Source organism: Cyanistes caeruleus, chromosome 30, assembly GCF_971803275.1.
Source record: "Cyanistes caeruleus chromosome 30, bCyaCae1.hap1.1, whole genome shotgun sequence".
NCBI classification, from domain to species: domain Eukaryota; kingdom Metazoa; phylum Chordata; class Aves; order Passeriformes; family Paridae; genus Cyanistes; species Cyanistes caeruleus.
The window spans coordinates 2486298-2509330 of NC_141730.1; the positions used below are offsets into that span (position 1 = coordinate 2486298).

Below are 23033 nucleotides of genomic sequence, written 5' to 3' on the forward strand. Positions count from 1 at the left end.
AGCGCTCCGCCCATTCCCATTGGTCCGTCTCCTCTAAGCCCCTCCCCCTCCCCTGATAAGCGGCGGGAAGGGGCGTGGCCAGCGCGGGCGGACGCGGGACAGGTGAGGGGGGCTCCCGGTGGTCCCAGGTGGGGTCTGGGGGGGCTCCCGGTGACCCCCTCTGACCCCTCCCGCCCCAGGTCCCCTCATGCCGCCCACCGTGGCCGTCGTGGGCGGCGGCATCAGCGGCCTGGCCGCCTGCTACCACCTGGTGCGCGCCCCCCGCCCGCCCAAGGTGAGCGCGGGACCCCCGGCTCTCCCCCCGCTGCACCCCGGGACCCCCCGGCTCTCCCCCCGCTGCATCCCGGGACCCCCCAACACCCCCCGCTCCATCCCGGGACCCCCCGGCTCTCCCCCCGCTGCATCCCGGGACCCCCCAACACCCCCCGCTCCATCCCGGGACCCCCCAACACCCCCCGCTCCATCCCGGGACCCCCCGGCTCTCCCCCCGCTCCATCCCGGGACCCCCCGGCTCTCCCCCCGCTCCGTCCCGGGACCCCCCGGCTCTCCCCCCGCTCCGTCCCGGGACCCCCGGCTCTCCCCCGTTCCATCCCGGGACCCCCCGGCTCTCCCCCCGCTCCATCCCGGGACCCCCCAACACCCCCCGCTCCATCCCGGGACCCCCCAACACCCCCTGCTCCATCCCGGGACCCCCCGGCTCTCCCCCCGCTCCATCCCGGGACCCCCGGCTCTCCCCCCGCTCCGTCCCGGGACCCCCCGGCTCTCCCCCCGCTCCGTCCCGGGACCCCCCAACACCCCCCGCTCCATCCCGGGACCCCCCAGATCCCTTTCCCATTCCTCCCCGGGACCCCCAAATCCCCCAGGACCCCAATCCCGAGGTCTCCCTTTCCCCAGGACCCCAATTCCCAAATCCCCCAGACCCCAAATTTCCCAGGACCCCCAGACCCCCAATCCCGGGATCTCCTCCCCCCCAATCCCGGGGTCTCCCTCCCCCCCTTGACCCCCAATCCCGGGGTCTCCCTTTCCCCCAGGACCCCCAGACCCCCAATCCCGGGTCTCCCTCCCCCCCAATCTCGGGGTCTCCTCCCCCCCAATCCCGGGGTCTCCTCCCCCCAGTCCCGGGGGGGTCTCCTCCCCCCAGACCCCCAATCCCGGGGTCTCCTCCCCCCCAATCCCGGGGTCTCCTCCCCCCCAATCCCGGGATCTCCTCCCCCCCAATCTCGGGGTCTCCTCCCCCCCAATCTCGGGGTCTCCTCCCCCCCAATCTCGGGGTCTCCTCCCCCCCAATCCCGGGGTCTCCTCCCCCCAGGACCCCAATCCCGGGGGGGTCTCCTCCCCCCAATCCCGGGGGGGTCTCCTGCCCCCAGGACCCCAATCCCGGGGTCTCCTCTCCCCAGTCCCGGGGGGGTCTCCTCCCCCCAGCCCCCCCCTTGGGGCCGTTTTCCCCGTGGTGATTTGGGGGTCCCGGGGGGTCCCAGGTGGTGCTGCTGGAGGCCAGCGGCCGTTTCGGGGGGTGGCTGCAGAGCAGCAGGACCCCCGAGGGGGCCGTGTTCGAGCACGGCCCGAGGGGCGTCCGCCCGGCCGGGGCCGCGGGGGCCCAGACCCTGCACATGGTACGGGGGCACGGGGGGCTGGGGCTGCTTTGGGGGGCTGGGGGGTCCCTGGGGCTGGTTTTGGGGGGGCCTGGGGCTGCTTTGGGGGTCCCTGGGGCTGGTTTTGGGGTCCTAGAGGGGGTCCCTGGGGTTGGTTTTGGGGTCCCTGGGGCTGCTTTGGGGTCCCTGGGGGGTCTCTGGGGCTGGTTTTGGGGTCCCTGGGGCTGCTTTGGGGGTCCCTGGGGGGTCCCTGGGGCTGGTTTTGGGGTCCCTGGGGCTGGTTTGGGGGGCTTGGGGCTGCTTTGGGGGTCCCTGGGGCTGGTTTTGGGGTCCTAGGGGGGGTCCCTGGGGTTGGTTTTGGGGTCTCTGGGGCTGGTTTGGGGTCCCTGGGGCTGCTTTGGGGGGGCCTGGGGCTGGTTTGGGGGTCTCTGGGGCTGCTTTGGGGTCCCTGGGTGGTCACTGGGGTGACTCTGGGGGTCCCTGTGGGTCCCCGTGTGACTCTGGGGGGGGTCCCCGTGTGACTCTGGGGGTCCCTGGGGGTCCCCGGGTGACTCTGGGGGTCCCTGGGGTGACTCTGGGGGGGGTCCCCGTGTGACTCTGGGGGTCCCTGGGGGTCCCCGGGTGACTCTGGGGGTCCCTGTGTGACTCTGGGGGTCCCTGGGGGTCCCCGTGTGACTCTGGGGGTCCCTGGGGTGACTCTGGGGGTCCCTGTGTGACTCTGGGGGTCCCTGGGAGTCTCTGGGGTGACTCTGGGGGTCCCTGGGGGTCCCCGTGTCCCCGCAGGTGTCGGAGCTGGGGTTGGCCGGTGACGTCCTGGCCGTCCCCGGGGACCACCCGGCGTCCCGGAACCGCTTCCTGTACCGGGGGGGGACCCTGCACCCGCTGCCCTCGGGGCTGGGGTGCGTGTCCCTGTCCCCACGGTCCCTGTCCCCTGTGTCACCTGTCCCTGTCCCCAGGGTCCCTGTCCCCACGGTCCCTGTCCCCAGTGTTACCTCCTGTCCCCAGGGTCCCTGTCCCTGTCCCCAGGGTCCCTGTCCCCAGTGCCACCTCCTGTCCCCATGGTCCCTGTCCCTGTCCCCAGGGTCCCTGTCCCCACGGTCCCTGTCCCCACGGTCCCTGTCCCCAGTGCCACCTCCTGTCCCCATGGTCCCTGTCCCTGTCCCCAGGGTCCCTGTCCCCAGTGCCACCTCCTGTCCCCATGGTCCCTGTCCCTGTCCCCAGGGTCCCTGTCCCCAGTGCCACCTCCTGTCCCCATGGTCCCTGTCCCTGTCCCCACGGTCCCTGTCCCCAGTGTCACCTCCTGTCCCCAGGGTCCCTGTCCCTGTCCCCAGGGTCCCTGTCCCCAGTGCCACCTCCTGTCCCCATGGTCCCTGTCCCTGTCCCCAGGGTCCCTGTCCCCACGGTCCCTGTCCCCACGGTCCCTGTCCCCAGTGCCACCTCCTGTCCCCATGGTCCCTGTCCCTGTCCCCAGGGTCCCTGTCCCCAGTGCCACCTCCTGTCCCCATGGTCCCTGTCCCTGTCCCCAGGGTCCCTGTCCCCATGGTCGTCTGTCCCTGTCCCCAGGGTCCCTGTCCCCAGTGTCACCTCCTGTCCCCATGGTCGTCTGTCCCTGTCCCCAGGGTCACCTCCTGTCCCCAGTGCCACCTCCTGTCCCCAGTGCCACCTGTCCCTGTCCCCAGGGTCCGTGTCCCTGTCCCCAGTGTCCCTGTCCCCAGGGTCTCTGTCCCCAGTGTCACCTCCTGTCCCCATGGTCCCTGTCCCTGTCCCCAGTGCCACCTCCTGTCCCCAGGGTCCCTGTCCCCAGGGTCACCTCCTGTCCCCAGGGTCCCTGTCCCCAGTGCCACCTGTCCCCATGGTCCCTGTCCCTGTCCCCAGGGTCACCTCCTGTCCCCAGGGGTTTGGTGCGGGCGGTGCTGCCCATGTCCCCAATGTCCCCAGTGTCCCCATGTCCCCAGCGTCCCCATGTCCCCACTGTCCCCGCTGTCCCCAGTGTCCCCAATGTCCCCAGTGTCCCCACTGTCCCCGCTGTCCCCAGGGGTTTGCTGCGGGCGGTGCTGCCCCTGTCCCCAATGTCCCCAATGCCCCCAATGCCCCCATGTCCCCACTGTCCCACTGTCCCCAATGTCCCCAGTGTCCCCACTGTCCCCAATGTCCCCAGTGTCCCCACTGTCCCCAATGTCCCCACTGTCCCCACTGTCCCCAATGTCCCCAGTGTCCCCACTGTCCCCAATGTCCCCACTGTCCCCACTGTCCCCACTGTCCCCAATGTCCCCACTGTCCCCACTGTCCCCAATGTCCCCAGTGTCCCCACTGTCCCCACTGTCCCCAATGTCCCCAGTGTCCCCACTGTCCCCAGTGTCCCCGTGTCCTCACTGTCCCCGCTGTCCCCAGGGGTTTGCTGCGGGCGCTGCCGCCCCTGTCCCCACTGTCCCCATTGTCCCCAGTTGTCCCCATGTCCCCATGTCCCCAGGGGTTTGCTGCGGGCGGTGCCGCCCCTGTCCCCAGTGTCCCCATGTCCCCAGTGTCCCCACTGTCCCCAATGTCCCCACTGTCCCCAATGTCCCCAGTGTCCCCAGTGTCCCCAATGCCCCACTGTCCCGCTGTCCCCAGGGGTTTGCTGCGGGCGGTGCCGCCCCTGTCCCCAGTGTCCCCATGTCCCCAGTGTCCCCACTGTCCCCACTGTCCCCATGTCCCCACTGTCCCCACTGTCCCCATGTCCCCACTGTCCCCAGGGGTTTGCTGCGGGCGGTGCCACCCCTGTCCCCATTGTCCCCGCTGTCCCCACTGTCCCCAGTGTCCCCACTGTCCCCATGTCCCCACTGTCCCCACTGTCCCCAATGTCCCCAGTGTCCCCAGTGTCCCCATGTCCCGCTGTCCCCAGGGGTTTGCTGCGGGCGGTGCCGCCCCTGTCCCCACTGTCCCCGCTGTCCCCAGTGTCCCCATGTCCCCGTGTCCCCAGGGGTTTGCTGCGGGCGGTGCCGCCCCTGTCCCCACTGTCCCCACTGTCCCCACTGTCCCCGTGTCCCCAGGGGTTTGCTGCGGGCGGTGCCGCCCCTGTCCCCACTGTCCCCATGTCCCCATGTCCCCATGTCCCCAGGGGTTTGCTGCGGGCGGTGCCGCCGTTCTCGCGGGCCCTGCTCTGGAGCGCCGTGCGGGACCTGCTGACCCCGCGGGGCACGGAGCCGGACGAGAGCGCCCACGCCTTCGCCCAGCGCCGCTTCGGGCCCGAGGTGCGAGCAGGAACACCCCAGAAACACCCCAAAACACCAAAACACCCCAAAAACACCCCAAAACATCCCAAAACAGCCCCAAAAACACCCCAAAACATCCCCAGAACATCCCCAAAACACCCCAGAACATCCCCAAAACATCCCCAAAACACCCCAGAACACCCCAAAACACCCCAGAACAGCCCCAAAAACAGCCCAAAACATCCCCAAAACACCCCCAAACATCCCAAAACACCCCAAAACACCCCAGAACAGCCCAAAAACACCCCAAAACAGCCCCAGAACATCCCCAAAACAGCCCCAAAAACACCCCCAAACATCCCAAAACACCCCAAAACACCCCAGAACAGCCCCAAAAACACCCCAAAACAGCCCCAAAACACCCCAAAACATCCCCAAAACAGCCCCAAAAACACCCCAAAACACCCCAAAATATCCCCAAAACAGCCCCAGAACATCCCCAAAACACCCCAAAACAGCCCCAAAACACCCCAAAACATCCCAAAACATCCCCAAAAACACCCCAGAATATCACCAGAACATCCCCAAAACACCCCAAAACACCCCAAAACATCCCCAGAACATCCCCAAAACATCCCCAAAAACACCCCCAGAAACACCCCAAAATATCTCCAGAATATCCCCAAAACACCCCAAAACATCCCCAAAACACCCCAAAACTCCCCAAAACATCCCCAGAACATCCCCAAAACACCCCAAAACAGCCCCAAAAACACCCCAAAATATCCCCAAAACACCTCCAGAAACACCCCAAGAATCCCCCAAAACACCCCAAAATTTTCCCAAAAACACCCCAAAAATATCCCCTGAAACACCCAAAAATATCCTCAAAATATTCCCAAAATATCCTCAAAATATCCCCAAAAACACCCCAAAAACACCCCAAAACACCCCAAAAAATCCCTAGGAACACCCCAAAACAGCCCCAGGAACACCCCAAAAATATCCCCAAAATATCCCCAGAAACACCCCAAAAACACCCCAAACCACCCCTAAAACACCCCAAAATCCCCAAAACAGCCCCAGGAACACCCCAAAATCCCCCAGACAGCCCCAGGAACACCCCAAAATCCCCCAAACAGCCCCAGGAACACCCCAAAGTCCCCAGGAACACCCCAAAGTCCCCAGGAACACCCCAAAATATCCCCAGAAACACCCCAAAAACACCCCAAACCACCCCTAAAACACCCCAAAATCCCCAAAACAGCCCCAGGAACACCCCAAAGTCCCCAGGAACACCCCAAAATCCCCAAAACAGCCCCAGGAACACCCCAAAGTCCCCAGGAACACCCCAAAGTCCCCAGGAACACCCCAAAACAGCCCCAGGAACACCCCAAAGTCCCCAGGAACACCCCAGAAGTTCCCCAGGAGCCCCCAGCCCCTCCCAGCCCCTCCCAAGCCCCCAAACCCCGATAATTCACCCCAAACCCCACCCGGGTTATCGGCGCCTCCCTGGGCTGGGTGGGGTCGCGCTGTCCCTGTGTCCCTGTGCTCACTGTCACTGTCCCTGTCCTTGTCACTGTCCCCATTGTCACTGTCCCTGTCACTGTCCCTGTCCCTGTGCTCACTGTCACTGTCCCTGTCCCTTTCTCTGTCCCTGTCCCTGTCACTGTCCCCATCGTCACTGTCCCCATTGTCACTGTCCCCGTGTCCCCATTGCTGTCCCTGTGCTCATTGTCACTGTCCCTGTCACTGTCCCTGTCCCCATCATCATTGTCCCTGTCCCCATCGTCACTGTCCCTGTGCTCATTGTCACTGTCCCTGTCACTGTCCCCATTGTCACTGTCCCTGTCACTGTCCCTGTCCCTGTGCTCATTGTCACTGTCACTGTCCCTGTCCCTGTCACTGTCCCCATCGTCACTGTCCCTGTGCTCATTGTCACTGTCACTGTCCCGGTCACTGTCCCCATCGTCACTGTCCCTGTCCCTGTGCTCACTGTCACTGTCCCTGTCACTGTCCCTGTCCTTGTCCCTGTCCCCGTGTCCCCATTGCTGTCCCTGTGCTCATTGTCACTGTCCCTGTCACTGTCCCTGTCACTGTCCCTGTGCTCATTGTCACTGTCCTTGTCCCTTTGTCTGTCCCTGTCCCTGTCCCCGTGTCCCCATTGCTGTCCCTGTGCTCATTGTCACTGTTCTTGTCACTGTCCCCATTGTCCCTGTCACTGTCCCTGTCCCCATGGCTGTCCCTGCTGTCCCCATTGCTGTCCCCATGTCCCCTGTGTGTCCCTGTGTCTGTCCCCGTGTCTGTCCCTGTGTCCCCATGTCTGTCTGTGTGTCCCTGTGTCTGTCCCCATGTCTGTCCGTGTGTCCGTGTGTCCCATGTCCGCGTGTCCATGTGTCCCTGGGTCCCCATGTCTGTCCCATGTCCCCATGTCTGTCCCGTGTCCATGTGTCTGTCCCCATGTCCCCATGTCTGTCCCGTGTCCGTGTGTCCATGTGTCCCCATGTCTGTCCCGTGTCCATGTGTCCCCATGTCTGTCCCGTGTCCGTGTGTCTGTCCCGTGTCCCCATGTCCCCATGTCTGTCCCGTGTCCCCATGTCTGTCCCGTGTCCGTGTGTCCCGTGTCCGTGTGTCCACGTGTCTGTCCCGTGTCCCCATGTCTGTCCCGTGTCCCCATGTCTGTCCTGTGTCCGTGTGTCCCCGTGTCTGTCCCGTGTCCGTGTGTCCCCGTGTCCCCGTGTCTGTCCCGTGTCTGTGTGTCCCGTGTCCGTGTGTCCCCGTGTCCCCGTGTCTGTCCCGTGTCCGTGTGTCCCGTGTCCGTGTGTCCCCATGTCTGTCCCGTGTCCGTGTGTCTGTCCCTGTGTCCGTGTGTCCGTGTGTCCCCGTATCTGTCCCGTGTCCGTGTGTCTGTCCCGTGTCTGTGTGTCCCCGTGTCCCCGTGTCTGTCCCGTGTCCGTGTGTCCCGTGTCCGTGTGTCCCCATGTCTGTCCCGTGTCCGTGTGTCTGTCCCTGTGTCCGTGTGTCCCGTGTCCCCGTGTCTGTCCCGTGTCCGTGTGTCCCGCAGGTGGCGGAGTTGGCAGTGGACAGTCTGTGCCGGGGGGTGTTTGCCGGGGACAGCCGAGCCCTGAGCGTGCGCTCCTGCTTCCCCGCGCTGTTCCAGGCCGAGAGACGGCACGGATCCGTCCTGCTGGGGCTGGCACTGCCACACGGTGGGGACACTGCTGGGGACACTGGGGACATTGGGGACACTGGGGACACTGGGGACATTGGGGACACTGGGGGCACTGGGGACACTGGGGACACTGGGGGACACTGGGGACATTGGGGACACTGGGGACACTGGGGACAGCCGAGCCCTGAGCGTGCGCTCCTGCTTCCCCGCGCTGTTCCAGGCCGAGAGACGGCACGGATCCGTCCTGCTGGGGCTGGCACTGCCACACGGTGGGGACACTGCTGGGGACACTGCTGGGGGCATTGGGGACACTGGGGACATTGGGGACAGCCGAGCCCTGAGCGTGCGCTCCTGCTTCCCCGCGCTCTTCCAGGCCGAGAGACGGCACGGATCCGTCCTGCTGGGGCTGGCACTGCCACACGGTGGGGACACTGCTGGGGACACTGGGGACACTGGGGACACTGCTGGGGGCATTGGGGGCATTGGGGACACTGGGGACACTGGGGACAGCCGAGCCCTGAGCGTGCGCTCCTGCTTCCCCGCGCTGTTCCAGGCCGAGAGACGGCACGGATCCGTCCTGCTGGGGCTGGCACTGCCACACGGTGGGGACATTGGGGACACTGCTGGGGGCACTGGGGACATTGGGGACACTGGGGGCATTGGGGACATTGGGGACACTGGGGACACTGGGGACACTGGGGACAGCCGAGCCCTGAGCGTGCGCTCCTGCTTCCCCGCGCTGTTCCAGGCCGAGAGACGGCACGGATCCGTCCTGCTGGGGCTGGCACTGCCACACGGTGGGGACATTGGGGACACTGCTGGGGGCATTGGGGACACTGGGGACACTGGGGACATTGGGGGCATTGGGGACATTGGGGGCATTGGGGACACTGGGGGGCATTGGGGACACTGGGGACACTGGGGACACTGGGGACACTGGGGACATTGGGGACACTGGGGACATTGGGGACACTGGGGGGCATTGGGGACACTGGGGACACTGGGGACATTGGGGACACTGGGGACACTGGGGGCATTGGGGACATTGGGGACACTGGGGACACTGGGGACACCCTGGGGACATTGAGGACACTGGGGACACTGGGGACACTGCTGGGACATTGGAGCCGCCCTGGGGCCACTGGGGCCACCCTGGGGGCCCTGGTGCCACCCTGGTGCCATTGTCCCCCCGTTGTCACGGTGTGTCCCCGCAGGCGGTGGCAGCGTGTCCCCGTGTGTCCCCGCAGGTGGTGGCAGCGTGTCCCCATTGTCCCCACAGGCGGTGGCAGCGTGTCCCCATTGTCACCGTGTGTCCCCATTGTCCCCGCAGGCGGTGGCAGCGTGTCCCCATTGTCACCGTGTGTCCCCATTGTCCCCATTGTCCCCGCAGGCGGTGGCAGCGTGTCCCCATTGTCACCGTGTGTCCCCATTGTCCCCATTGTCCCCGCAGGCGGTGGCAGCGTGTCCCCATGTGTCCCCATTGTCCCCGCAGGCAGTGGCAGCGTGTCCCCGTGTGTCCCCGCAGGCGGTGGCAGCGTGTCCCCGTGTGTCCCCGCAGGCGGTGGCAGCGTGTCCCCATTGTCACCGTGTGTCCCCATTGTCCCCGCAGGCGGTGGCAGCGTGTCCCCATGTGTCCCCATTGTCCCCGCAGGCGGTGGCAGCGTGTCCCTGTGTGTCCCCGCAGGTGGTGGCAGCGTGTCCCCATTGTCCCCACAGGCGGTGGCAGCGTGTCCCCATTGTCACCATGTGTCCCCATTGTCCCCATTGTCCCCGCAGGCGGTGGCAGTGTGTCCCCATGTGTCCCCATTGTCCCCACAGGCGGTGGCAGCGTGTCCCCGTGTGTCCCCGCAGGCGTTGGCAGCGTGTCCCCATTGTCCCCGCAGGCGGTGGCAGCGTGTCCCCATTGTCCCCATTGTCCCCGCAGGCGGTGGCAGCGTGTCCCCGTGTGTCCCCACAGGCGGTGGCAGCGTGTCCCCATGTGTCCCCGCAGGCGTTGGCAGCGTGTCCCCGTGTGTCCCCACAGGCGGTGGCAGCGTGTCCCCATTGTCCCCATTGTCCCCGCAGGCGGTGGCAGTGTGTCCCCGTGTGTCCCCGCAGGCGGTGGCAGTGTGTCCCCATTGTCACCGTGTGTCCCCATTGTCCCCGTGTGTCCCCGCAGGCGGTGGCAGCGTGTCCCCATTGTCACCGTGTGTCCCCATGTGTCCCCGCAGGCGGTGGCAGCGTGTCCCCATTGTCCCCGTGTGTCCCCACAGGCGGTGGCAGCGTGTCCCCGGCGGTGGCGCTGGCCCGCCGGGCGAGGACGGAGCGCTGGAGCCAGTGGTCCCTGCGGGGGGGGATGGAGAGCCTGGCCCGGGCCTTGGTGGCCTTCGTGTCACCGCGCGGCGCCGAGCTGCGCTGCCACGCGCCCCTGACGCACCTGCGGCGTCACCGCGGCCGCTGGCAGGTGGGGACACGCCTCTGTGTCACCTCCCTGTGTCACCTGCCCTGTGGCACCTCCCTGTGTCACCTCGCTGTGTCACCTGTCTGTGTCACCTGCCTGTGTCACCTCCCTGTGTCACCTCCCTGTGTCACCTGTGTGTGTCACCTCCCTGTGTCACCTGTGTCACCTCCCTGTGTCACCTCGCTGTGTCACCTGTCTGTGTCACCTGTCTGTGTCACCTCCCTGTGTCACCTCCCTGTGTCACCTGCCGGTGTCCCTACCCCATTGTCCCCATTGTCCCCAGTCCCTCCCCACTGTCCCCAATGTCCCCTCTGTCCCCACTGTCCCCAATGTCCCCACTGTCCCCACTGTCCCCAATGTCCCCAATGTCCCTGCTGTCCCCAATGTCCCCACTGTCCCCAATGTCCCCACTGTCCCCACTGTCCCCAATGTCCCCAATGTCCCTGCTGTCCCCAATGTCCCCACTGTCCCCACTGTCCCCAATGTCCCCAATGTCCCCACTGTCCCCAATGTCGCCAATGTCCCCACTGTCTCCGCTGTCCTCAATGTCCCTGCTGTCCCCAATGTCCCCACTGTCCCCACTGTCCCCACTGTCCCCACTGTCCCCGCTGTCCCCGCTGTCCCCACAGCTGACCCTGCCGGACAGCACGCTCACAGCCGATCACGTGATCAGCGCGCTCCCGGCCGCAGGTAGGGCTGGGGCTGGGGGGGGGGACCCCAGAGTGTCCCCAGTGTCACCTGATGTCACCTGATGTCACCTGATGTCCCCCGTGTGTCCCCAACGTCACCTGATGTCCCCTCATGTCCCCCCCGATGTCCCCTGATGTCCTTGCTGCCCCTTGATGTCCTTGCTGATGTCCCCTGATGTCCCCGCTGTCTCCTCACTGCTGTCCCCTCATCACTGTCCCCTGCTGTCCCTGTTGTCCCCTCCCTGCTGTCCCCTCTGTCCCCTCACTGCTGTCCCCGCTGTCCCCGCTGTCCCCGCTGTCCCCTGTGTCCGCTCTGTCCCCTGTGTCCCCTCTGTCCCTCTGTCCCTCTGTCCCTGCTGTCCCTGCTGTCCCCTCTGTCCCCTGTGTCCCCTCTGTCCCCTCTGTCCCCGCTGTCCCCTCTGTCCCCTCTGTCCCCTGTGTCCCCACTGTCCCCTCCCTGTGTCCCTCTGTCCCCTCTGTCCCCTCTGTCCCCTCTGTCCCCTCCCCTCTGTCCCCTGTGTCCCCTGTGTCCCTCTGTCCCTGTGTCCCTGTGTCCCTGTGTCCCTGTGTCCCCTGTGTCCCTGTGTCCCTGTGTCCCTGTGTCCCTGTGTCCCTGTGTCCCCGTGTCCCCTCTGTCCCCTGTGTCCCTGTGTCCCTGTGTCCCTGTGTCCCTCTGTCCCTCTGTCCCTGCTGTCCCCGTTGTCCCTGTGTCCCCAGCGCTGGCCCGGGCTCTTTCGGCCGATGCGGCGCCGCTGGCTCAGGAGCTCGGGGCCATCTCGGCCGCCTCGGTGGCCGTGGTCAACCTGCAGTACCGGGGGGTGGCACTGCCCGTCACGGTGAGAGCTGTCCCCGGCGTGTCCCCTCCGTGTCCCCAGGGTGTCCCCAGGGGGTCCCCAGGGTGTCCCCTCCTGTGTCCCCAAGGTGTCCCCAGGGGGTCCCCACCGTGTCCCCAAGGTGTCCCCAGGGTGTCCCCACGGTGTTCCCAGGGTGTCCCCAAGCCTCTGTGGTGTCCCCAGGGTGTCCCCAGCGTGTCCCCTCCGTGTCCCCAGGGGGTCCCCAGGGTGTCCCCAAGCCTCTGTGGTGTCCCCAAGGTGTCCCCAGGGTGTCCCCAGGGTGTTCCCAGGGTGTCCCCAAGGTCCTCGTGGTGTGCCCAGAACATGGGGGGTGGCACTGGGTATCCCTGTGGTGTCCCCAAGTCCCTGGGGTGTCCCCAAGGTATCCCCAAGGTGTTCCCATGGTGTCCTGGGGACATGGGGGTGGCATTGGGTGTCCCCGTGGTGTCCCCAAGGTGTTCTCAAGTCCCTGGGGTGTCCCCAAAGTGTCCCCGTGGTGTTCCCATGGTGTCCTGGGGACATGGGGGGTGGCACTGGGTATCCCTATGGTGTCCCCAAGTCCCTGGGGTGTCCCCAAGGTGTCCCCAGGGTGTCCCCGTGGTGTCCCCAAGGTGTCCCCAAGTCCCTGGGGTGTCCCCAAGGTGTCCCCAAGGTGTCCCCATGGTGTCCCCAAGTCCCCGTGGTCTCCCCAAGGTGTCCCCAGGGTGTCCCCATGATGCCCCCATGATGCCCCCATGATGTCCCCATGATGTCCCCATGATGTCCCCATGAGGTCCCCATGAGGTCCCCATGGTGTCCCCGCGCTGTCCCCGCGATGTCCCCGCGCTGTCCCCACGATGTCCCCGCCATGTCCCCGCTCTGTCCCCGCGCTGTCCCCACGATGTCCCCGCCATGTCCCCGCGCTGTCCCCGCGCTGTCCCCGCGCTGTCCCCGCCATGTCCCCGCGCTGTCCCCGCTCTGTCCCCGCCATGTCCCCGCCATGTCCCCGCGCTGTCCCCGCTCTGTCCCCGCCATGTCCCCGCCATGTCCCCGCCATGTCCCCGCTCTGTCCCCGCCATGTCCCCGCTCTGTCCCCGCCATGTCCCCGCCATGTCCCCGCGCTGTCCCCGCTCTGTCCCCGCCATGTCCCCGCCATGTCCCCGCCATGTCCCCGCTCTGTCCCCGCCATGTCCCCGCTCTGTCCCCGCCATGTCCCCGCCATGTCCCCGCGCTGTCCCCTCTCCCCGCAGGGTTTTGGTCACCTGGTGCCATCCTCGGAGGACCCGGCGCTCTTGGGCATCGTCTACGACTCGGTGGCGTTCCCGGAGCACGACGGGACCCCCGGGGGGACCCCCGGGACCGAGGGGACCCCCGAGGGGACCCCTGGGACCCCCGGGACTGAGGGGACCCCTGAAGGGACCCCCGGGACCCCCGAGGGGACCCCCGGGACCGAGGGGACCCCTGAAGGGACCCCCGGGACCCCCTCGCTGAGGCTGACGGTGGGGGACACCGGGGACACTGGGGGGTGGCACTGGAGAGACCGGGGGGTGACCCTGGGGACACCGTGGGGGTGACAGGGACGTTTTGGGGTCCCCAGGGGATGCTGGGGGTCCCCAGGTGATGTTTTGGGGTCCCAGGGGATGTTTTGGGGTGACTCAGGTGATGTTTTGGGGTCCCAGGGATGTTTTGGGGTCCCCAGGGATGTTTTGGGGTGACTCAGGTGATGCTGGGGGTCCCAGGTGATGTTTTGGGGTCCCCAGGTGATGTTTTGGGGTCCCCAGGGATGTTTTGGGGTGACCCAGGTGATGTTTTGGGGTCCCAGGGATGTTTTGGGGTGACCCAGGTGATGTTTTGGGGTCCCAGGGGATGTTTTGGGGTGACCCAGGGGATGTTTTGGGGTGACCCAGGGGATGTTTTGGGGTCCCCAGGTGATGCTGGGCGGTTCCTGGTGATGTTTTGGGGTCTCAGGGGATGTTTTGGGGTCCCAGGGATGTTTTGGGGTGACCCAGGTGATGTTTTGGGGTGTCTCAGGTGATGTTTTGGGGTGACCCAGGGATGTTTTGGGGTGACCCAGGTGATGTTTTGGGGTGACCCAGGGGATGTTTTGGGGTCCCCAGGTGATGCTGGGCGGTTCCTGGTGATGTTTTGGGGGTCCCCAGGGGATGTTTTGGGGTCCCCAGGGATGTTTTGGGGTGACCCAGGGGATGTTTTGGGGTCCCCAGGTGATGCTGGGCGGTTCCTGGTGATGTTTTGGGGGTCCCCAGGTGATGTTTTGGGGTCCCCAGGGATGTTTTGGGGTGACCCAGGGGATGTTTTGGGGTCCCCAGGTGATGCTGGGGTCCCCAGGTGATGTTTTGGGGTGACCCAGGGGATGTTTTGGGGTCCCCAGGGATGTTTTGGGGTGACCCAGGGGATGTTTTGGGGTCCCCAGGTGATGCTGGGGTCCCCAGGTGATGTTTTGGGGTCCCAGGTGATGTTTTGGGGTCTCAGGGGATGTTTTGGGGTCCCCAGGTGATGCTGGGGTCCCCAGGTGATGTTTTGGGGTGACCCAGGGGATGTTTTGGGGTCCCAGGGGATGTTTTGGGGTGACCCAGGGGATGTTTTGGGGTCCCAGGGATGTTTTGGGGTGACCCAGGTGATGTTTTGGGGTCCCCAGGTGATGCTGGGCGGTTCCTGGTGATGTTTTGGGGTCTCTCAGGGGATGTTTTGGGGTCCCAGGTGATGTTTTGGGGTGACCCAGGGGATGTTTTGGGGTCCCAGGGGATGTTTTGGGGTGACCCAGGGGATGTTTTGGGGTCCCAGGGATGTTTTGGGGTGATCCAGGGGATGTTTTGGGGTCCCCAGGTGATGCTGGGCGGTTCCTGGTGATGTTTTGGGGTGACTCAGGTGATGTTTTGGGGTCCCAGGGATGTTTTGGGGTGACCCAGGGGATGTTTTGGGGTCCCCAGGTGATGCTGGGCGGTTCCTGGTGATGTTTTGGGGTCCCAGGTGATGTTTTGGGGTCCCCAGGGATGTTTTGGGGTGACTCAGGTGATGTTTTGGGGTGTCTCAGGTGATGTTTTGGGGTGACCCAGGGGATGTTTTGGGGTCCCAGGTGATGCTGGGCGGTTCCTGGTGATGTTTTGGGGTCCCCAGGGATGTTTTGGGGTGACCCAGGTGATGCTGGGGGTCCCCAGGGATGTTTTGGGGTGACTCAGGTGATGTTTTGGGGTCCCAGGGATGTTTTGGGGTGACTCAGGTGATGTTTTGGGGTGACCCAGGGGATGTTTTGGGGTCCCCAGGGGATGTTTTGGGGTCCCCAGGGATGTTTTGGGGTGACCCAGGGGATGTTTTGGGGTCCCCAGGTGATGCTGGGCGGTTCCTGGTGATGTTTTGGGGTCCCCAGGTGATGTTTTGGGGTGACCCAGGGGATGTTTTGGGGTCCCAGGGATGTTTTGGGGTGACCCAGGTGATGTTTTGGGGTGACCCAGGGGATGTTTTGGGGTCCCCAGGTGATGTTTTGGGGTGACCCAGGTGATGTTTTGGGGTCCCCAGGTGATGCTGGGCGGTTCCTGGTGATGTTTTGGGGTCCCCAGGTGATGTTTTGGGGTCCCAGGGATGTTTTGGGGTGACCCAGGGGATGTTTTGGGGTCCCCAGGTGATGCTGGGCGGTTCCTGGTGATGTTTTGGGGTCCCCAGGTGATGTTTTGGGGTCCCAGGGATGTTTTGGGGTGACCCAGGTGATGTTTTGGGGTCCCCAGGTGATGCTGGGGGTCCCCAGGTGATGTTTTGGGGTGACCCAGGTGATGTTTTGGGGTCCCCAGGTGATGTTTTGGGGTCCCAGGGGATGTTTTGGGGTCCCCAGGTGATGTTTTGGGGTGACCCAGGTGATGTTTTGGGGTCTCAGGGGATGTTTTGGGGTCCCAGGTGATGTTTTGGGGTGACCCAGGTGATGTTTTGGGGTCCCAGGTGATGTTTTGGGGTGACCCAGGGGATGTTTTGGGGTCCCCAGGTGATGCTGGGGGTCCCCAGGTGATGTTTTGGGGTGACCCAGGTGATGTTTTGGGGTCCCCAGGTGATGTTTTGGGGTCCCAGGGGATGTTTTGGGGTCCCCAGGTGATGTTTTGGGGTGACCCAGGGGATGTTTTGGGGTGTCTCAGGTGATGTTTTGGGGTGACCCAGGTGATGTTTTGGGGTCCCCAGGGGATGTTTTGGGGTCCCAGGGATGTTTTGGGGGTCCCCAGGGATGTTTGGGGGTCCCCAGGGATGTTTTGGGGTCCCCAGGTGATGTTTTGGGGTGACCCAGGGGATGTTTTGGGGTCCCAGGTGATGCTGGGGGTCTCAGGTGATGTTTTGGGGGTCCCCAGGGATGTTTTGGGGTCCCCAGGTGATGTTTTGGGGTCTCAGGGGATGTTTTGGGGTCCCAGGGATGTTTTGGGGTCCCCAGGGATGTTTTGGGGTCCCAGGGATGTTTTGGGGTCCCCAGGTGATGTTTTGGGGTGACTCAGGTGATGTTTTGGGGTCCCAGGGATGTTTTGGGGTCCCCAGGGGATGTTTTGGGGTCCCAGGGATGTTTTGGGGTGACCCAGGGGATGTTTTGGGGTCCCCAGGTGATGCTGGGGGTCCCAGGTGATGTTTTGGGGTCCCAGGGATGTTTTGGGGTGACCCAGGGGATGTTTTGGGGTGACTCAGGTGATGTTTTGGGGTCCCAGGGATGTTTTGGGGTGACCCAGGGATGTTTTGGGGTCCCAGGGATGTTTTGGGGTGACCCAGGGGATGTTTTGGGGTCCCCAGGTGATGCTGGGCGGTTCCTGGTTCCGGCAGAGTTTTGGGGAGCCGGCGGCGGCGCCCCCGGAGCTGCTGCTGGGCCGAGCCCGGGCGGCCGCTCGGGACCACCTGGGGCTGCCCGGGACCCCCAGCCGGGCCATCCTCAGGGTGCAGCAGGTGGGTGACACCGGGGGGGACACAGGGGGTGACACAACATCCTCAGGGTGCAGCAGGTGGGTGACACCGGGGGGGACACAGGTGGGTGACACCCGGGGGGGCTGGGGACACAGGTGGGTGACACAACATCCTCAGGGTGCAGCAGGTGGGTGACACCCCCGGGGGGGGGGGGACACACAGGTGGGTGACACCCCCGGGGGGGGGGACACAGGTGGGTGACACCCCCGGGGGGGACACGGGTGACACCCCGGGGGGGCTCAGGTGGGTGACACCCCCGGGGGGAGGGGACACAGGTGGGTGACACCCCGGGGGGAGGGGACACAGGTGGGTGACACCCCCGGGGGGAGGGGACACAGGGGGGTGACACCCCCATGGGGGGGGCTCAGGGTGGGTGACACCCCCGGGGGGTGGGGACACAGGGGGGTGACACCCCCGGGGGGGGGACACAGGTGGGTGACACCCCCGGGGTGGGGCTCAGGGTGGGTGACACCCCCGGGGGGGGCTCTGTGGGGGGGGGGGACTGGGCTCGATCCCTGCGGGATTTCGGGGGGCTCACCCCCTTTTCCCACCCCCTCCCCCCAGGATTGCATCCCCCAGTACACGCTGGGACACTGGCAGCGCTTGGGTGAGGGGAGCGGCTCGGGGCTGTCCCCAGGGGGGGGTCTGGTGTCCCCAGGGCTGTCCCCAGGGGGGGTCTGGTGTCCCCAGGGCTGTCCCCAGGGGGGTCTGGTGTCCCCAGGGGTGTCCCCAGGGGGGTTTGGTGTCCCCAGAGGTGTCCCCAGGGGTGTCCCCAGGGGGGTTTGGTGTCCCCAAGGGGGGGTCTGGTGTCCCCAGGGGTGTCCCTAGAGGTGTCCCCAGCTGTCCCCATGGGGGGGTCAGGTGTCCCCAGGGGTGTCCCCGCTGTCCCCATGGGGGGGTTTGGTGTCCCCAGCTGTCCCCAGGGCTGTCCCCAGGGCTGTCCCCATCTGTCCCCGCTGTCCCCAGGGTGGGGTTTGGTGTCCCCAGGGCTGTCCCCAGGGCTTTCCCCAGCTGTCCCCAGGGCTGTCCCCAGGGTGGGGTTTGGTGTCCCCAGGGCTGTCCCCAGGGCTGTCCCCAGGGCTTTCCCCAGGGCTGTCCCCAGCTGTCCCCAGGGTGGGGTTTGGTGTCCCCAGGGCTGTCCCCAGGGTGGGGTTTGGTGTCCCCAGGGCTGTCCCCAGGGCTGTCCCCAGCTGTCCCCGCTGTCCCCAGAGCGGATCCAGCGCTTCCTGCAGGACCAGGCGCTGCCCCTCAGCCTGGTGGGCGCCTCCTACGGCGGCGTCTCCGTCAACGACTGCATCGCCAGCGCCAGGGCGGCCGTGGGGCGCATCCTGGGGTCCCCCCCCGAGCCCCCAGCCCCAAATGCGCCGGCGTGAAACGAACCCCGGCTTGGCTTTTCTCTCTTGTTTTTAATTGAAAAAAAAAACCCCCTTAGAAAGGTCCGGAGAGAGCGGCTCATAAATAGAATAAATATCAACGCCCGGCAGGCGGGGACCCCCAGAAACCCCCAAAATCCCGGGGGGGGGGTCGGGTGAGACCCCCAGAGTCCAAACCTGGGGTTTGGGGGGGTCGGGTGAGACCCCCAGAGTCCAAACCCGGGGTGGGGGGGTCACGGGGGGGTTTAGGTGAGACCCCCCCAGAGTCCAAACCCGGGTTTGGGGGGGGTCGGGTGAGCCCCCCCCAGCCCCCCCAGAGTCCAAACCCGGGTTTGGGGGTTCGGGTGAGACCCCCCAGAATCCAAACCCAGGTTGGGGGGTTCAGGTGAGCCCCCCCAGAGTCCAAACCTGGGGTGGGGGGGTCGGGTGAGACCCCCAGAGTCCAAACCTGGGGTTTGGGGGGGTCGGGTGAGCCCCCCCAGCGTCCAAACCCAGGGTGGGGGGCGTCACAGGGGGGTCGGGTGAGCCCCCCCAGCGTCCAAACCCGGGGTGGGGGGGTCACGGGGGGGTTCAGGTGAGCCCCCCCAGAGTCCAAACCTGGGGTGGGGGGGTCGGGTGAGCCCCCCCCAGAATCCAAACCCGGGTTTGGGGGTTCAGGTGAGACCCCCCAGCCCCCCCAGAGTCCAAACCCGGGGTGGGGGGCGTCACAGGGGGGTCGGGTGAGGCCCCCCAGAGTCCAAACCCGGGGTTTGGGGGTTCAGGTGAGCCCCCCCCAGAATCCAAACCCGGGTTGGGGGGTTCAGGAGAGCCCCCCCAGCCCCCCCAGAGTCCAAACCTGGTGTGGGGGGTTCGGGTGAGCCCCCCCAAAGTCCAAACCCGGGTTGGGGGGCGTCACAAGGGGATCGGGTGAGCCCCCCCAGAGTCCAAACCTGGGTTTGGGGGTTCAGGTGAGCCCCCCCACAATCCAAACCCAGGTTGGGGGGTTGGGTGAGCCCCCCCAGAGTCCAAACCTGGGGATGGGGGAGTCACGGGGTTCAGGTGAGCCCCCCAAGCCCAGCCCAAAGTCCAAACCTGGGGTTTGGGGGTTCAGGTGAGACCCCCCCAGAATCCAAACCCAGGTTTGGGGGTTCGGGTGAGATCCCCCAGCCCCCCCAGAGTCCAAACCTGGGGTGGGGGGGTCACAGGGGGGGGTCGGGTGAGCCCCCCCAGAGTCCAAACCCAGGTTTGGGGGGTTCGGGTGAGCCCCCCAGAATCCAAACCCAGGTTTGGCAGATCAGGTGAGCCCCCCCCCAGCCCCCCCAGAGTCCAAACCCAGGTTTGGGGGGTTCAGGTGAGTCCCCCAGCCCCCCCAAAATCCAAACCCAGGCTGGGGGGTTCAGGTGAGTCCCCCAGAGTCCAAACCCGGGGTTGGGAGTTCAGGTGAGTCCCCCAGCCCCCCCAGAGTCCAAACCCAGGTTTGGGGGTTCAGGTGAGCCCCCCCAGCCCCCCCAAATCCAAACCCAGGTTGGGGGGTTCGGGTGAGCCCCCCCCCAGCCCCCCCAAAATCCAAACCCAGGCTGGGGGGTTCAGGTGAGCCCCCCAGAATCCAAACCCAGGTTGGGGGGTTCAGGTGAGACCCCCCCAGAGTCCAAACCCAGGTTTGGGGGTTCAGGTGAGCCCCCCCAGCCCCCCCAAAAGTCCAAACCCGGGTTTGGGGGGGGTCTCAGGGGGGTCGGGTGAGACCCCCCAAAGTTCAAACCTGGGGTTTGGGGGGGTTGGGTGAGCCCCCCCCAGCCCCCCCAGAGTCCAAACCCAGGTTGGGGGGTTCGGGTCAGCCCCCCCAGCCCCCAAACCCGGGGTTCGGGGGGGGTCTCAGGGGGGTCCCCGTGCCACGCTCTGGTTGCCCCCCGTGGCGCTGCCGTTGGCGCGCGCTGCCGGTGCCGGTGCCGGTGACGGTGACGGTTTCGGTGACGGTTTCGGTGCCAGCGCCGGTGCCAGCGCCGGTGCCAGCCGCAGGTCCCCGCGGGGGGGCTTGCGCAGCATCTCCTGCCGGAAGCGGGAGGAGGAGGAGGAAGATGAGGATGAGGAGGGGGCGCGGGGGCCCCCCCGGGGGTCGGTGCCGATGTCCACGGTCAGGTTGGTGTAGAGCGGGCGCAGCTCCTTGGCCAGCAGCGCGTAAGTGAGCGAGTTCATCCCGTCCTGCGTCCACCAGCGCTGCGTGCGCACCAGCAGCTCGAACCTGATGGGGACACGACACGTGTCACCAATGTCACCGGTGTCACCGGTGTCACCAATGTCACCAGTGTCACCAGTGTCCCCAATGTCACATGTGTCACCGGTGTCACCGGTGTCACCAGTGTCACCAGTGTCACCAGCGCTGCGTGCGCACCAGCAGCTCGAACCTGACGGGGACACAACATGTGTCACCAATGTCACCGGTGTCACCGGTGTCACCAGTGTCACCCGTGTCACCCGTGTCACCAGTGTCACCAGTGTCACCAGTGTCACCAGTGTCCACCAGCGCTGCGTGCGCACCAGCAGCTCGAACCTGACGGGGACACAACGCAGGGGACACGTGTCACCAGTGTCACCAGTGTCACCAGTGTCACCAGCGCTGCGTCCGCACCAGCAGCTCGAACCTGACGGGGACACAGCGCGGGGGACACGTGTCACCAGTGTCACCCGTGTCACCCGAGTCACCAGTGTCACCAGTGTCACCAGTGTCACCAGCGCTGCGTGCGCACCAGCAGCTCGAACCTGACGGGGACACAACATGTGTCACCGGTGTCACCGGTGTCACCCGTGTCACCAGTGTCACCCGTGTCACCCGTGTCATCAGTGTCACCAGTGTCACCAATGTCACCAGTGTCACCAGTGTCACCAGTGTCACCAGCGCTGCGTCCGCACCAGCAGCTCGAACCTGATGGGGCACACGTGTCACCAATGTCACCGGTGTCACCGGTGTCACCAATGTCACCAGTGTCACCAGTGTCACCAGCGCTGCGTGCGCACCAGCAGCTCGAACCTGACGGGGACACAGCGCGGGGGACACATGTCACCAGTGTCACCAGTGTCACCAGTGTCCACCAGCGCTGCGTGCGCACCAGCAGCTCGAACCTGACGGGGACACATGTCACCAATGTCACCGGTGTCACACGTGTCACCAGTGTCACACATGTCACCGGTGTCACCAGTGTCACCAGTGTCACCAGTGTCACCAGCGCTGCGTCCGCACCAGCAGCTCGAACCTGACGGGGACACGTGTCACCAATGTCACCGGTGTCACCGGTGTCACCAATGTCACCAGTGTCACCAGTGTCCCAAATGTCACATGTGTCACCAGTGTCACCAGTGTCACCGGTGTCACCGGTGTCACCAATGTCACCAGTGTCACCAGCGCTGCGTCCGCACCAGCAGCTCGAACCTGACGGGGACACGACACGTGTCACCCGTGTCACCAGTGTCACCAGTGTCACCAGTGTCCACCAGCGCTGCGTCCGCACCAGCAGCTCAAACCTGATGGGGCACACGTGTCACCGGTGTCACCAGTGTCACACGTGTCACCGGTGTCACCAGTGTCACCCGTGTCACCCGTGTCACCCGTGTCACCAGTGTCACCAGTGTCACCAATGTCACACGTGTCACCCGTGTCACCCGTGTCACCAGTGTCACCAGTGTCACCAGTGTCACCAGTGTCACCAGCGCTGCGTCCGCACCAGCAGCTCGAACCTGACGGAGCCACGAGGCACCAATGTCACCGGTGTCACCAATGTCACACGTGTCACCAATGTCACCAGTGTCACCAATGTCACCAGTGTCACACGTGTCACCATTGTCACACGTGTCACCATTGTCCACCAATGTCACCAGTGTCCCCAATGTCACACGTGTCACCGGTGTCACCAGTGTCACCAGTGTCACCAGTGTCCACCAGCGCTGCGTCCGCACCAGCAGCTCGAACCTGACGGGGCACACGTGTCACCAATGTCACCAATGTCACCAATGTCACCGGTGTCACCAATGTCACCAGTGTCACCAATGTCACCAATGTCACCAATGTCACCGGTGTCACCAATGTCACCAGTGTCACCAGTGTCCACCAGCGCTGCATCCGCACCAGCAGCTCGAACCTGCCGGTGCCACAACGCGGGGCACATGGGGCACACGTGTCACCAATGTCACCGGTGTCACCAGTGTCACCAATGTCACCAGTGTCACCGGTGTCACCAGTGTCCACCAGCGCTGCGTCCACACCAGCAGCTCAAACCTGCCGGTGCCGTGACACAGGGCACACGTGTCACCAATGTCACCGGTGTCACACGGGGCACCAGTGTCACCAATGGCACCAGTGTCACCAGTAGCACACAGGGCACACGTGTCACCAGTGTCACCAATGTCACACGTGTCACCGGTGTCACCAATGGCACACGGGGCACACGGGGCAGCGGTGTCACCAATGTCACCCATGTCACTGATGTCACCCGTGTCACCCATGTCACCCGTATCACCAATGTCACCTGTGTCATATGTGTCACCAATGTCCCCAATGTCCCTGATGTCCCCGATGTCCCCGATGTCCCCAATGTCCCCGATGTCCCCGATGTCCCCAATGTCCCCGATGTCCCCAATGTCCCCAATGTCCCCAGTGTCCCCAGTGTCCCCAATGTCCCCAATGTCCCCAATGTCCCTGATGTCCCCAATGTCCCCAATGCCCCAGTGTCCCCAATGTCCCTGATGTCCCCAATGTCCCCAATGCCCCAGTGTCCCCAATGTCCCTGATGTCCCCAATGTCCCCAACCATCCCCGATGTCCCCAATGTCCCCGGTGTCCCCAATGTCCCCAAT

The 23033-nt window shown here is 65.4% G+C and overlaps 2 protein-coding genes across 6 annotated transcripts in view; one reads left to right on the forward strand and one right to left on the reverse strand.

Moving 5' to 3' along the window:
* PPOX (protoporphyrinogen oxidase) lies at positions 1–18276 on the forward strand. 2 transcript variants are annotated; one of them, XM_086866432.1, is made up of 13 exons: positions 1–102; positions 180–274; positions 1479–1613; positions 2376–2491; positions 4690–4822; positions 7848–7992; positions 10208–10398; positions 11025–11085; positions 11802–11920; positions 13147–13395; positions 16670–16819; positions 17402–17444; positions 18047–18276. In XM_086866432.1, the coding sequence occupies exons 2-13, from the start codon at positions 188–190 to the stop codon at positions 18208–18210; spliced, it is 1593 nt and encodes a 530-aa protein (XP_086722558.1). In that variant the 5' UTR covers positions 1–102; positions 180–187; the 3' UTR covers positions 18211–18276. The 2 variants fall into 2 exon arrangements, with proteins under 2 accessions (XP_086722558.1, XP_086722557.1); XM_086866431.1 differs by lacking the exons at positions 7848–7992; positions 10208–10398.
* B4GALT3 (beta-1,4-galactosyltransferase 3) overlaps positions 18224–23033 on the reverse strand; it is a 19592-nt gene continuing 14782 nt past the window's right edge. For 2 of the 4 annotated variants that reach the window (XM_086866410.1, XM_086866409.1), the window contains one exon: positions 18224–20428. In XM_086866410.1, coding sequence (XP_086722536.1) covers positions 20062–20428 — 367 coding nt within the window. In that variant the 3' untranslated portion in view covers positions 18224–20061. The remainder of the gene's footprint in view (positions 20429–23033) is intronic. The other 2 variants (XR_015279922.1, XR_015279923.1) reach the window with 2 other exon arrangements.